This window comes from Saccopteryx bilineata, chromosome 5, assembly GCF_036850765.1.
Source record: "Saccopteryx bilineata isolate mSacBil1 chromosome 5, mSacBil1_pri_phased_curated, whole genome shotgun sequence".
Lineage (NCBI taxonomy): Eukaryota > Metazoa > Chordata > Mammalia > Chiroptera > Emballonuridae > Saccopteryx > Saccopteryx bilineata.
Genome location: NC_089494.1, coordinates 156,751,272 through 156,764,701, shown reverse-complemented (window position 1 = coordinate 156,764,701; position 13,430 = coordinate 156,751,272). Strand labels below are relative to the sequence as shown.

Sequence of the window (13,430 nt, the reverse complement as noted above, 5' to 3'; positions counted from 1 at the left end):
TGTGTGCTATAGTAACCGCTGACTCCCAGACGCAGGCGGATCCCCACGTCTGGGCTGCTTTTCCCCACCCTGGCATTATCCTGCCCGTAGAGACAACAGCAAGCTGTCATTCATCAAGTCCAACTAGCCCTAATTAAAAGAGAAGGGGGAATGTAGGTAGAGTGCAGAGCACATTCCTAGCAGCTGTGGCTGATGCAATGCTGTGAGAATACTCCAGCTCCCAAAACCCTCCCAGGCACACCCAGGAGGGAGCTCGCCTGTTGTAAGGAAGTAACTCAGCACCAACCAGGCTATTATTATTACCTTTTCAGTCACTGGCTGTGAAGGACACACTGTAACACCCTATAGGCTGAACGTGTGTATATAAGCTAGCTTACTTCCTGAATAAATTGGATGTGCATCACTGAACCTGGTCTCCGGAGTTGGGTCTCTGCGTCTCCATCGTCCTCACCCCCGGTGGGCCTTGTCCACACGAAGTGTGGGAAAGGTTTCTTTTGGAATCTCACAGATGAGTAAGATTGACAGTAATTCTTTGAAAAATTCTAAATTGGATGCTGAAAATAATTTGTCTGCAATTAGCAAAGAAAGAGGTGATTATAATAAATGACCACTGTTTATCCATGAAGAAGCCATGCTAAAATAACAGAAATTTCTCTTTGTGACAGTGTCACTAGAGTGGTAGTTCCAAAAGCTTCATGGACACTCCTTCATGACACCTCTAAGGGGGACAAAAAGCTGTGAAAGAATGTATAGATAGAGAATGTGTGGATAGAGCCACAGAGCCTGGGAGAAAGCCTGGCTTTGCCACCTACACTCTTTGTGATTGTGGAAAATATTATACTCATTTGATAGGTTGCAGTCAGAATTACCTAAAAAATAATAAGTGCTCGATAAAGATCAGCTATTATTATTACCAAGTTTTTGTTTGAATGGTGCTGTTGTTAATGTGCCTGATAATAACTCTAACCAAAGACACTTATCATTTCAGAGTATTTGAAACAGGCACCATCTTGTTTGACATTTTTATAAATTATTTCTGAAGAAGTAGTGGGCCGATGGCCAAAGAGTCTATGTGCAAATGAATAATGCTCTACACACAAGAGAATCGAGATTTAGAGGAATCATGAAATGATGAAATTCTCAGGCAAAACAGTAAAGTATAACTTATTAAGAATAATATCCTGGGGATGGCTATGAAGCTATTATAATCCATGTAACAGTGACTTGGAGATTATATGTAGGTCTTAATATAGTCCAACATTATGACTTGACTAACAATAAATGCATTCAACCTCAGCCTACAATACCAGAAGTATATGAACCAGATGATTTAGTCCCAGCATACTTGGTCTTGGATGTGTTAATTGGAGTGTTGCATCCAATCCTTGTTCACATTTTAAGAGGCACTGACATATAAGAGCACGCGCACTCAAAGGAGGGTGTCCCATGAGAATTTGCTCTTGACGACCAGTTTAGAGAAATGAAGGATGAAGATTGGAGAAAAGATGCCAAGACTTAATGATGATTTGCACAAGAGAACTTAAACACTGAATTCATGGACTCAGATTTCTACATTCACTTCCTTCCTTTCTCGCTTCCTCACATGACAGTGTAGTTCCTGCTCCCAACACTGCTCAAACACTGCTCTGCCCAGAGTCACACTGATCTGCAAGGGACACTGCTCAACCCTGACCTTTCTTGACCCTTGGGAGAATCTTACCTTATTGATCACTGTCACTTCTTATTACACACTCTTCACTCAGCTTCCATAACATAGTAACTTATTAGTTCTCCTCCTTCCTTTTCTCACTGTACGCATGTGCTCTGGCCTTCATATATATATCTGTTCTGCCTTTCCCAAATCCATAACTTTGGTTTGTATTTTTAATCACCTATAAAAATCTCCTCTTCTACCTGGAGACTCAGACTTAAAGTAAAAAATGAAAAAGTGAAATCTGTTGTAAAATACAGGAAGAATTCTTAAAGTCCCATAACTCTGTGAGCAGTACGCTGTTACACCTTTAAGCAAATGACCCTTCCTCCCGTAAAATATTTTATTTCCAAGTCTCAGTTATTTTGTTTTTCCCAGAAAATGAAATAATGAAGGATAGATTAGATTCTCAGCGGGCTCTTCACCAATACACACCTCTCAGCAAAGTTAGGCACAATGTCTGACCAGTGCCTAATCAAGTCCTTTCATAGTTTTGGTTTTATTAATGCAAAATAACTCAATTCTGGCTACAGTAACAGTCACTCAATTGAGACTTGGCTAAGTCACTTGAAAAAAAAAAACAAAACTTTAACTACAAGTTATTAAAATAATGAAAACTAGATTTTATGTTTGTAGCTTTGCTCTCCTTAAATGGTTATTTGTGCTTTTAAATTTTCCATCATAGACCAGCCATTGTAGAGAGTGCTCTGGTCTTGCCCCTTGGCGTAAAGAAATGGAAAACATCTCCTCCCTTTGGCAGCAGTACCATTCTTTGGAAGCCTTTGCTGAACTTCTGGATCTCATTCTGTATTTTTGCCGCTTTCACCATCAGTGTTGCACAAGATAGATGGCATGCCTGTAACAGCCTCTATGAAGGGCCTCTCATGAGCTGCTCTGCAATTATTGGAACAAGTATTTTTTTATTTGACAGTTTTCAAACACCTCCAAAAGTTATCTGATAGGCCTTTTTACAATTCCCTCCTCAAATAAGTCCAGAGAGATGGAGTCCAGTCCCTGGGAAGGTTTCATCTCATTTCCTCACCACTCTTCCTGCCAAGGCCTCCTTCAAAGCCCAGTTCAAAAGCTTCCTCCTCTCTGCAGCTCTCTCCATTGTGCTTTAACAAATCACTATGTGGTGCCTGGCATTCTGTAAGACATGCAACGCTCTGCCAGGCCATGAGTTCTATTTTGGTTTGCATTGAAAGTGATAGAATTGCAATGAGTGTGTAGGACTTACACACGAGGCCAGTTTGGAATTCAGTTCTTTCTCATTAATTAATAGCTATCATTGAGCTGATGCCGAAATACATATGGCTGATAATCAATTTAACCTGAACTTACTGAACACCTATAAGATTCTATCTCTATAATCAGTGCCTGGGTTACAAAGTTAGTAGAAGACAGCTCCCATCTGCACAAAGCTCAGAGTCCAGTAGGGCATGTGGGCACAATCACAACTGGTAAAAATACCATATGATAAACTGCTATGTTTGTGGTATGAATAAAGGTTTTTGAAAGCAACTTTTCCATTTTTTTCTAAAGACCTTGCCATGTGAAGAAAAGAAAAAAATATGGCTACTCCAGGTAAATGAAACAAGACTAGCATATCATTATTAAGCTTGTGGACACCATCTAAACCAGCGGTTCTCAACCTGTGGGTCGCGACCCCGGCTGGGGTGGAATGACCAAAACACAGGGGTCGCCTAAAGCCATCGGAAAATACATATTTATTATACAATACATTTTAAATAAAATATGTACTTTCGATGGCTTTAGGCGACCCCTGTGTTTTGGTCGTTCGACCCCCACAGGGGTTGTGACCCACAGGTTGAAAACCACTGATCTAAACACTAGATCAAGGAAAGTAAATTTTAAAACCATTGTCAGGTTCATGCTTATAAGTTTGTTTTATGTTGTATTACATTTTCTTTGAATACGAATAAATTAAACTTTCTAATGGGTAAACACTATGGCTACTATTTCTAAAATATTGAACTTTTATAAATATAAAGTTTTCTTTAACACATAGAGTTATTCTTCATAAAAACAAGGCAATTCATATATTCAAGATCTCAGAAAGCCTCTCAAAGTACAGGAAATTTCTCTTATTTGTTTTGAAAAAGAAAAGTGCTTTTTGGGAAAGATATGTTAACCTCAAACCAATCAATAGTTTTTTAAAAGAATTGGTAAAAAGAGGATAAAATCTTTTCCTGAGAATATGTCCTCAAAATTACAAGTGTTAGATGTTAGAAGTCTTTACAAGCAAAATTTCTGAAAATTACTGACCACTTTAAGAACAAATACACTAAATCATTGTATTGTGGATAGTTGGTGTGGCAGGGAATGCCTGAATATTATCAGAGTTCGTACTTGTCATTCCAGGAAAGATTTCAAGTGCAAGTACCACATGTGGATCCAAAACTATTACATAATAACAATGTAGATAGATACAAAAGTGGTGTGTTATGACTCAAAAGCGATTTTACTAATGATGAAAACTGGATGTCAAAATATATGTAAATGGAGGAAAATTGCTTTATGAAGTATGACAGTGGACAGCAATGTTTCTAAATTAATATAATAATTTATAAAATACATAATTTTATCTATAAATGCATAATTACATTAATAAGTAAAATAAATAGCTACCTTCACAATCTATAGCTTTAAAAAATTGAATTAAAAAGTTAGCAAAAAAGATTTTGTAAATAAAATATCATAAAACTAGAAGATTATCTCATATTTTGTTTATAGAGAACATATGTAAAAACAACCAACAAAAAAATAGAAGTGATTCTTCTACCTTTGCATTATTTAAATAACATGACGTAGATCAGTCCTGAAGTTATAATGAAACCTAAAAACTAGATAGTTTTTCCTGTATATAACTTAAGAGATTAAATATACTTAATTTTAAAGTGATTCAGAGAAAGAGACATGAAATATTTCTATTCAAACACCATGGCTATTTGGCATATTGTAATTGTGTAGGGCAGGCTTACGGATTTGCTTTTTCAAAGCATGATGACTTCTAGTTTGGCTTGCCTAATTTGATCTGAAAAAACAGTGATTTACTTACATTCAGAATACATACCTCTAAATAGTCTGTGGAGCAGTTTATGTGATATTCCACATCAAAACCTAAAAATGTGTAATTCACAGTGTTGCCGGTTGTTGCTCGGATGGTCCAGTTGCAACGCTGATTGGCAGAATAAGGATTTGGATAATGTATACTCTCTAAGATGCCATAGGTGCGATTCACAATCATCACGTTCTTACACGCTGGAAAATATAACCATGATCCTTAAGAACAATCATCAAATATGTCAAAATATCCCAAAATGTGTGTGAGAGTTGCTTTAAAAATACCTATATTTAAAAAGTATATATACATGATATGGCACTTTTAGTAAAAGAGCCTCCATTTAAAACAAATGTAAAATAATGCTGAAGTAAATTCACCAACTGTAAAGTGTCATGAAAATTGCCTATGTCCGAATGGGCATCCAATTCCTATGAATTAGCTATTAATTGGAATTGAAGCACTACTGCTTAGAGACTTGTTTTTTCAAAGAAATATATTGAATGTTCTATGCTTCTGTTTTTCTACTTTAACATTTGGGAGGGACAGAAATCTTGACCTTTGAATTCAACAGTTTAATAACATCAAGTTCTGTTTGAATGCTAAAAATGAATAACAACATGGCTTTGTTGATTTCAAAAGTCAGCAGGAAATTCACAATAAGGGCTCCGTTTTCCCTCTGGTGAGTCATCGGGAAGTACCAAACAAATAAAGGGAATGTACAGGATTTGAAGAAAAATGAAAATCTTTTTAAAAAGTTTTAAAAGTCTTCAATCCAATGCTGGCATTTTCTTCAGCTTAGTTTTCAACAAAACTCTACTAGTACTTCCAGACTAGGTATGGCTTGTCCTGAGAGTCTGCCAAATTCAGCCAGACTTGATGACTTAAAGGTATATGTGGCCTTTTCTCAAGTTTGTTTTATATTGACTGTATGGCATGCAATAAGAGTGAATGGGAAAATAAATATCAGATTGAAAAAGTTGTCTCTGAAATGCAAATCAAAACGGCAATGAGATACCACCTCACACCTGTTCGATTAGCTGTTATTAGCAAGTCAGGTAATAGCAAATGTTGGAGAGGCTGTGGAGAAAAAGGAACCCTCATACACTGTTGGTGGGAATGTAAAGTAGTACAACCATTATGGAAGAAAGTATGGTGGTTCCTCAAAAAACTGAAAATAGAACTACCTTATGACCCAGCAATCCCTCTACTGGGTATATATCCCCAAAACTCAGAAACATTGATACGTAAAGACACATGCAGCCCCATGTTTATTGCAGCATTGTTCACAGTGGCCAGGACATGGAAACAACCAAAAAGCCCATCAATAGATGACTGCATAAAGAAGATGTGGCACATATACACTATGGAATACTACTCAGCCATAAGAAATGATGACTTCGGAACATTTACAGCAAAATGGTGGGATCTTGATAACATGATACGAAGCGAAATAAGTAAATCAGAAAAAAACAGGAACTGTATTATTCCATACGTAGGTGGGAGATAATAGTGAAACTAAGAGACATTGATAAGAGTGTGGTGGTTACGGGGGGGAGGGGGGAATGGGAGAGGGATAGGGGGTGGGAGGGGCACAAAGAAAACAAGATAGAAGGTGACAGAGGATAATCTGACTTTGGGTGGTGGGTATGCAACATAATTGAACGACAAGATAACCTGGACTTGTTATCTTTGAATATATGTATCCTGATTTATTGATGTCAACCCATTAAAAAAATAAAATTATAAAAAAAAAAAAAAAAAAATAAGAAAAAAAAAAAAAAAAAAAGTTGTCTCTGAAGAATGTGGTATATACAGGAGGTCCTTGGGTTACGACACAGTTCTGTCCCTATGACAGTGATATCATGTGGATTTTGGTGTAAAATGAAACACACACCCTAGCCTAAGTCTCTTACCTATCCTAACATGGTTGTAAAATCATAATATAGTACATAAAAACACAACTAAAGCCACAGAAAAAGAAAAGGACATGAAGATAGAAGCCATGATAAGGGCCAAAAAATTACCAAACAAAGCAACACAAATGGAACACTTGCACTTTTAACAATAAAGTGACCTAGGGAAGCATACCAGGGGACGCCACTCCCCTCACTCACAAACGGTATGACTGCGTATTCTTCTGCCATGCTCAACCAAACTATATAGTTTGCCCACATAGTTCATAAGTACAATGCTAATGGCATAAGCAGAAACACCCATGTCTCAATTTTTTTAAGTTTATATGAAAGTGAGCATCGTAAACTCAAAACATTGTATGTCAAGACTGTTGTAACCCGAGGACACCCTGTATATGCACTTCTACCACAACACAGCTTCCCAGCCGATGGCTGGAACACCATTTATAAACTTCGGTTTGAACAAAGTATACACTGTGGCTCTTCAACTATCTTCCTTTTCTAGAGCAGAAGAATACTCAAATAGGTCTCTTTGAATATTTTCAGGTCACATTTTTGTGCACACAGGATTTCTACAGAATGCTTTTGTGGTTTTAGATGTCTGCAAGAAGTGACACCTATCAGGTGGACAGGTATTATGTGCCTCAGTGATGAAAAAAACTCAGCAGAGGGAAATATACTCATTAAACCACATGGGCTCAGTGTTCAAAAATTATACTATCTGATAAGAAAAAAATTATTATCTGTAAACCTCTAATTACAAGTGGCAAATTATACAGAAGATCTCATCGGTCACTTCTCATTTTTACCTTTAAGAACCTATGTGCACTAAATTACTCCTTTAGTGTTGTGAAATTATGAAAGGAAATAAAATATCATAGAAATAAAAAGTAACTGAGAAGAAAATTAGCACAGCATTAATAAAATTAAAGAGATGATTATATGCTAAATCGCACATATGTTTCTGTTAGAATTTGGGAGGGCTTTTCATGCACTAATGATGAATTACTGAAGAACAAAACTATATATCATAAAAACTCAGCATTCAAAACTATCTAGAATTCAGCCTAATCCCCACATGTAACTGAAATTTAGTCTTCAAATTCACACACTAAGTAAAACATTATTACTCTCAACTGCTCCAAAGAGATATTGTGTATACAGATTCTGATTCTGTGACTTTCAATTCCATTTTTAGAGAATTGTGTCAAAATTATGGATAAACTTAGATTCAGTACTGTACTTTTAAAACCACAAAGTGTTTATTAAATAACATAAATTCAAGGAAACCTTGTTTTATAAATGTTCCTTTTAAAGCTAAATTTAAAAAGTATTTAAATCTATAACTAGAAGAAGCTTTTACAATTGCTTAATTTAATCTCCTTTTTTAAGAGGAAAGAAAGCATGGAATCCCAGAGAAAAAAAGTGAACTCTCCAGCAGGGCAAACCCCTGGGCCCCTGGACTTGCTGTTCAACACTCCTTTAATTCCAAGAGATTGCCTCACAGGAAAGCAGATTTTAAAATGGTACCTCTACGAAGACCAAGTTATTCCACAGTAAAGAATGTGCTTACTCCATTTGTGTCTCACAAGGACCATAGTTTCCCTTAATAAAATTAAGGTACCTTTTGCAATATGAGACAAAGAAAATTATGTGGGATATACTATGTACAAATTATGTGGGAGATACTCTGTACAATAGAATAATGTCTAATTAGAAGATTGCAATATTTAATACAAATGAAAACCCATCAGCAGTTAACCTGTTACACTGATCTTGAGCTGAATTGCAGCATTTCAGCATATTAAATACTCTTCTAAGTTTTTCATTACAGGTTTTTATTACATGATAAATTTAATGCATAAGCATTTCTCCCTCAAATAGAATTAATATTTTCTCAATAAGAAAATAAGATTTAAAAAAAAAAGAAAAGAAGATTTGTTTTAATGTCTCAAACTAATGGCTTATACTTAATTCAGTTTTTTTTTTCCATTCATCAAAAGATTGAAGACCCAATACAGGCATCAAGCAGCCAGTATACATACTTACTCTGCTGGTATTTGGCCAAAAAGCCACCTCCTTGCTGACCTTCATCTGTTCTCAGTTTTAAAAGCATGCTGTCTCCACTAGAACGAATGGGAGGCGGTTTCTCATTCCCACAAAGCTGAGTTAGCAAATGAGAGCTGGTACTTGGGCCATCATATACCTTTAATAAAACATTTTAAATGGCAGATAATATAGCTATAAATATTACATAAAGACCTCTATCATCCTTAAGGACTGGGGAAGAAGCACATATGTGACATAAGAATAGTTCTATTTTGATTAATAGCTTTAAAAATTATATTTAAACATCTATAATTTTGAGCCATGAACTTGGGCCTTTTAGCCATGGCTGTAAGGGTATGAACCCAGATTGTAATCTGAAGATTGAAAATAAAAAACTAATACATATTTTTGAGACCATAGCTGTTATCAGTAGTCCTCCTTGTTTTTATAGTTTATAATTTATGATACTTTAATACTTTTTTGATTTAGATTGTTTTTTAATGGAAATGGTAGAATTGCTTGTACTGTAAAATGTAATTGGATGGCTTTATCTTCTCTAATCCACTTGTTAGTCCTCTGAATTATTTCATACTGCATATGTAGAGAGTACATAGATAATAATTATGATAAATCTCAAAACCCCTTTCAGTAGGTTTTTAATCATATCTTAATAATTCTCAATTAGTTTTAATACTTATGTATATAAATAGCAAGTCATTCAGTAACATATGCCATACTTACAAAGCAAGTTATTTTCATCAAATTTTCTTTTCTTTTTATTTTTTTAATGTTTATTTTATTGATTTTAGAGAGACAGGAATGTATGTGCCCGGACTGGGGATCAAATTGGTAACCTCTGTTCTTCAAGACGATACTCTAAGCAATCCAGCCAAGGCTTAATTTTTTATTTTGTTTAAAATGTTTATGTGAATGTTTTCTTTGTTCTTTGTTTCCCTTTCTCAAATCTCAAAAATAAAGATAAATGCATTTATGGGTGTTGGGCAAGGAGAAAGCAGAGAACAGTACAACTGAAACTTGACACCTACAGCCAGATAATCCAAAGTGCAGTTTGGATGATGCTCCAAGTGAAACTCTTCAAATTCCAGTTCAAACGGACTGCCTTGACTTGATTTCAACAGCCAGTAGCATTCGGAGCTGTGGTAATAGGGCATTGGGTAGTTGGGAGATGTGAATGTGCCAGTGGGCGTGGTGAGATTGCCTCCGCAACCTAGAGGAGAAAGAGAGCGTGGTGTATAGCTGTTCTTTCTGGTACAATTGGATCTTCTTATGTAGATCAAACTGGTGCTACTGTACTCTCCCTTTAAATCAAGCTTCACAGCAACTACATCACCAAAGAGTAGCTAGCTTAGAATTTTAATTCACGTCAATGTACTTCCTTTTTCTTAACCAAGATGGCCAGCTTGATGAACTATACCAGGGAACTAGAACATTTTCCCTCACTTTGTCTTTCAGAAACAAAAGGCTGCTGTTAATGCAGAAAAATTTTCCATGTTGAAGTTTATGACAAATAATCACAAAACACAGATGGAAAAATATGGATAAAAGTATGGCAATACAAGAACCAAGAAACCAACCCAATTGGACTCACCAAAAACAAAAGACAGCTCTTGGCTATTTACCTGTTAATGATCCATCCCAGTAAGCAGAAAATCCAGACCATGATTCAAAGACATCACTCTTAAATTGTAACCATAATTTGTTACTGTGAGAGATGATTCTTGGAGGTGGATTTGAGCCACAATATTTTCCCAGGGGTGGTGAAGTTTCATAGCCTCCATCTCTGTAACGCAATACAGATGTGAACATTCATTAGGTTATTGAAAATATTACTGTATAGCTCTTTAACATTATTTGAACTTTGAGATGGCAAAAAGATCAGTTTATATCAATCAATGTCCCTCAAAAAAATTTTTAAATATCATTTTGTTTTCAATTTATTACACAGTACTTGAGTATTTAATGAAGAATAACCATCACTTATTGTTGGCATAGCATTTTATATAACCATCTGCAAACAGAGACAAAGTATTTAGTCTCTCCTTCTCAAATAAAGTGTCTGGCAATTGTCATAGAACACCAGATAAAGAAACCATAATTATTAACAGTATAAACAAATGTTACTTAATTTTACAGAGAAAACTTAAATGTTTTTCTTCTAAAAAGTTTTCCTTCTGCCTAACCAGGTGGTGGCTTAGTGGATAGAGCATCAGACTGGGATGCGGAGGACCCAGGTTCAAGACCTCAAGGTAGCCAGCTTGAGCGCAGGATCATCTGGTTTGAGCAAGGCTCACCAGCTTGGACCCAAGGCCACTGGCTTGAGCAAGGGGTTACTTGGTCTGCTGTAGCCCCCCAGTCAAGGCACATATGAGAAAGCAATCAATGAACAACTAAGGTGTCGCAACGAAAAACTGATGATTGATGCACCTCATCTCTCTCCGTTCCTGTCTGTCTGTCCTTATCTATCCCTCTCTCTGTCTCTGTAAAAAAAAAAAAAATCTTCTCTTCTAAGAATATTTTCAAAATTTAATATAGCATATTTGACTCATATAGCAAAATTTTTTAAATAATTCTTTTCTCAAGAACTTTTGAGGTCTTAATTTTAGTTTATAATCTGTAGCTTTTAAAAAAAAGGATTCACTCAACATTAAATTCCAATAATTAAATCCTGTAAATTAAGACAATTGTGTTATTTTAGCATGATATGGTACAATTGTGACTTATTTTTTTGGTATCTTACTTTATATCACAGAATAAAACTTATTATAAAATAGCATAAGTTTCTAGCATTTTGAAATGCCAAATAAAATATTTAGCACAGATGCATACCAAATTGATTAACCAAATTTAACTCAATTTTATTTTCACTATCCAAAATCATCTTCATTTGGTTGATTCACCTTTCTTTCCCTAACTCCAAGAATATAAGCTCCAAGAAAGTTGGGGTGCTTTCCGGGTTATTTTGCAGATCCTGGCAAAGAGGCTCTGGACACTTGAGCCTGACACGCCAACCCACTCCTATTATTGTCAGGCTCTTCCAGTTAACCCGCCTGCCCACAGACACAGGAGGAGATAAGTTTGAGCAAGCTCATGACTCTTCCCCAAGCTGAAGACCATGTGAGTACCAGGTATAGGGAATCACCCATCTAACCTGGAACCCTCTATGACTTGGATTGGGGAATTTTAAAAGCCCTGAGTGAAAGTCTCTTGGATGCAAACACCAAGAAGCTGTGTGAGTGAGTGACCTATGTGCAGACACAAAGGAATGCATGTGAAGGGGCTTTAGAGAATTAGCCTAGAGGTCCTGGATTGCCCCTTCCTTTGTGTTTGTTAATCAGCAAAAGAAAAAGAATGTACTGACCCAAATTAACCCTTTCTCTATGTCAGCAAATGGCCATTAGTCATTCTTTCCCCTCATCATCTGGCCTTCCTTCCTTGTAATCCTGTTACCTCTGTTCTGCTCCTGATCAATAAAAGCTAAGAATGAAGGAAATTCAGGGGATCTTCTTTGGCTCCCTTGGCAGGCCTCCCCCTCTTCCTCTTGACATCAGTTTGTGTCTTGAGTAGATTTTTTCCACATGACACTGGTAGTTCCCAGCGGGCTGGAGTACTACAACTGGGCACACTTTCAAGGGGCTCCTCATGTCTTCAGAAGCCTCCTGGAGGCAGAGTAGGCTGACTGGGGAGGAAGTTGGGGCCACAGTTTCTCTGCAGGGTGGCAGGTGCCCCTGCCTGAGCAAGGTACCCCCTACCCCGGGGGGGCTCCTGAGTCAGATGGGGCTGGTTCTACCCACAGAACAAGATGTAAGTCTTTATTGGAAGGGTGATGGGTCCCAGGTTGGAACTGGGGGTGTGGGGTAGCACCAGGGGTGCTGCAGTGAGAACTGTTTTCCATGAGCACAGTCAATAATAAAAGTTAGGTAAGCATGGAGATGGCTTCTTGATGGTGGGCCAGCTTCCCACTTGAACTGATGTCCAGGTCTGTCTCAAGGCCCATGATTTCTGGGCGAGCTCTTGGGGGTCTTCTGATGAGGCTGCTGCTGCTGCCATACGCTGTACCTGGTCTAGCCTGGTTGACCTGATCAAGCATTGGCAAGAGGAGCAGTTTTTGGCAGCCTCTTCCAAGATGTAGTTCCCCATCCAAGGACCAGATCATTTATATTTACAGAATCCAGATATGCTAAGTGACATCTCCAGGAGCCACAGGAACTGACTTGGGGCAATAAAGGAATTACTTTGGTCCACAGGGTTATGTCGACAAGATCATTGTTGGGTCTTTGAGAGGCAGGCCTTCAACCGAACAAAAACCATTTCTTCCAACGTCAGCTATTTCCTGACTTGGAATCTTCTACTCTAGGCCTCAGCTTCCCAGACATCAGTCATTATCTGGATGCATCACCAGTTTTGTTTTGTTATGTTTTTTTTCTACTAAGACTTTACAGAATACTACTTATGTAACATGTCCTCTGTCTGGAGGGATCTAAACAATAAGCAGTTATTTCTCATAGCTCTGGATATTGGAAAGTCTAAGATGGAGGCATCTGCAGATTTGGGTTTTGGTGAAGAACTGCTTACTGGTTCAGAGATGGCTGTCTTTTTTTTCTGGGACCTCAATTTAATGATCTGAAGAGATATCAATAGATATAAGCTAACT

At 37.1% G+C, this 13,430-nt stretch overlaps 1 protein-coding gene across 1 annotated transcript in view; it reads right to left on the bottom strand.

Annotated features, from left to right (window-relative positions):
* CUBN (cubilin) overlaps nucleotides 1–13,430 on the bottom strand; it is a 324,233-nt gene that overhangs the window by 239,289 nt on the left and 71,514 nt on the right. Inside the window, exons 24-27 of the mRNA XM_066279340.1 lie at nucleotides 10,399–10,559; nucleotides 9,805–9,986; nucleotides 8,759–8,915; nucleotides 4,806–4,993 (exon numbers count right to left, since the gene is read on the bottom strand). Of these exons, the coding sequence (XP_066135437.1) occupies nucleotides 4,806–4,993; nucleotides 8,759–8,915; nucleotides 9,805–9,986; nucleotides 10,399–10,559 (688 nt within the window). The remainder of the gene's footprint in view (nucleotides 1–4,805; nucleotides 4,994–8,758; nucleotides 8,916–9,804; nucleotides 9,987–10,398; nucleotides 10,560–13,430) is intronic.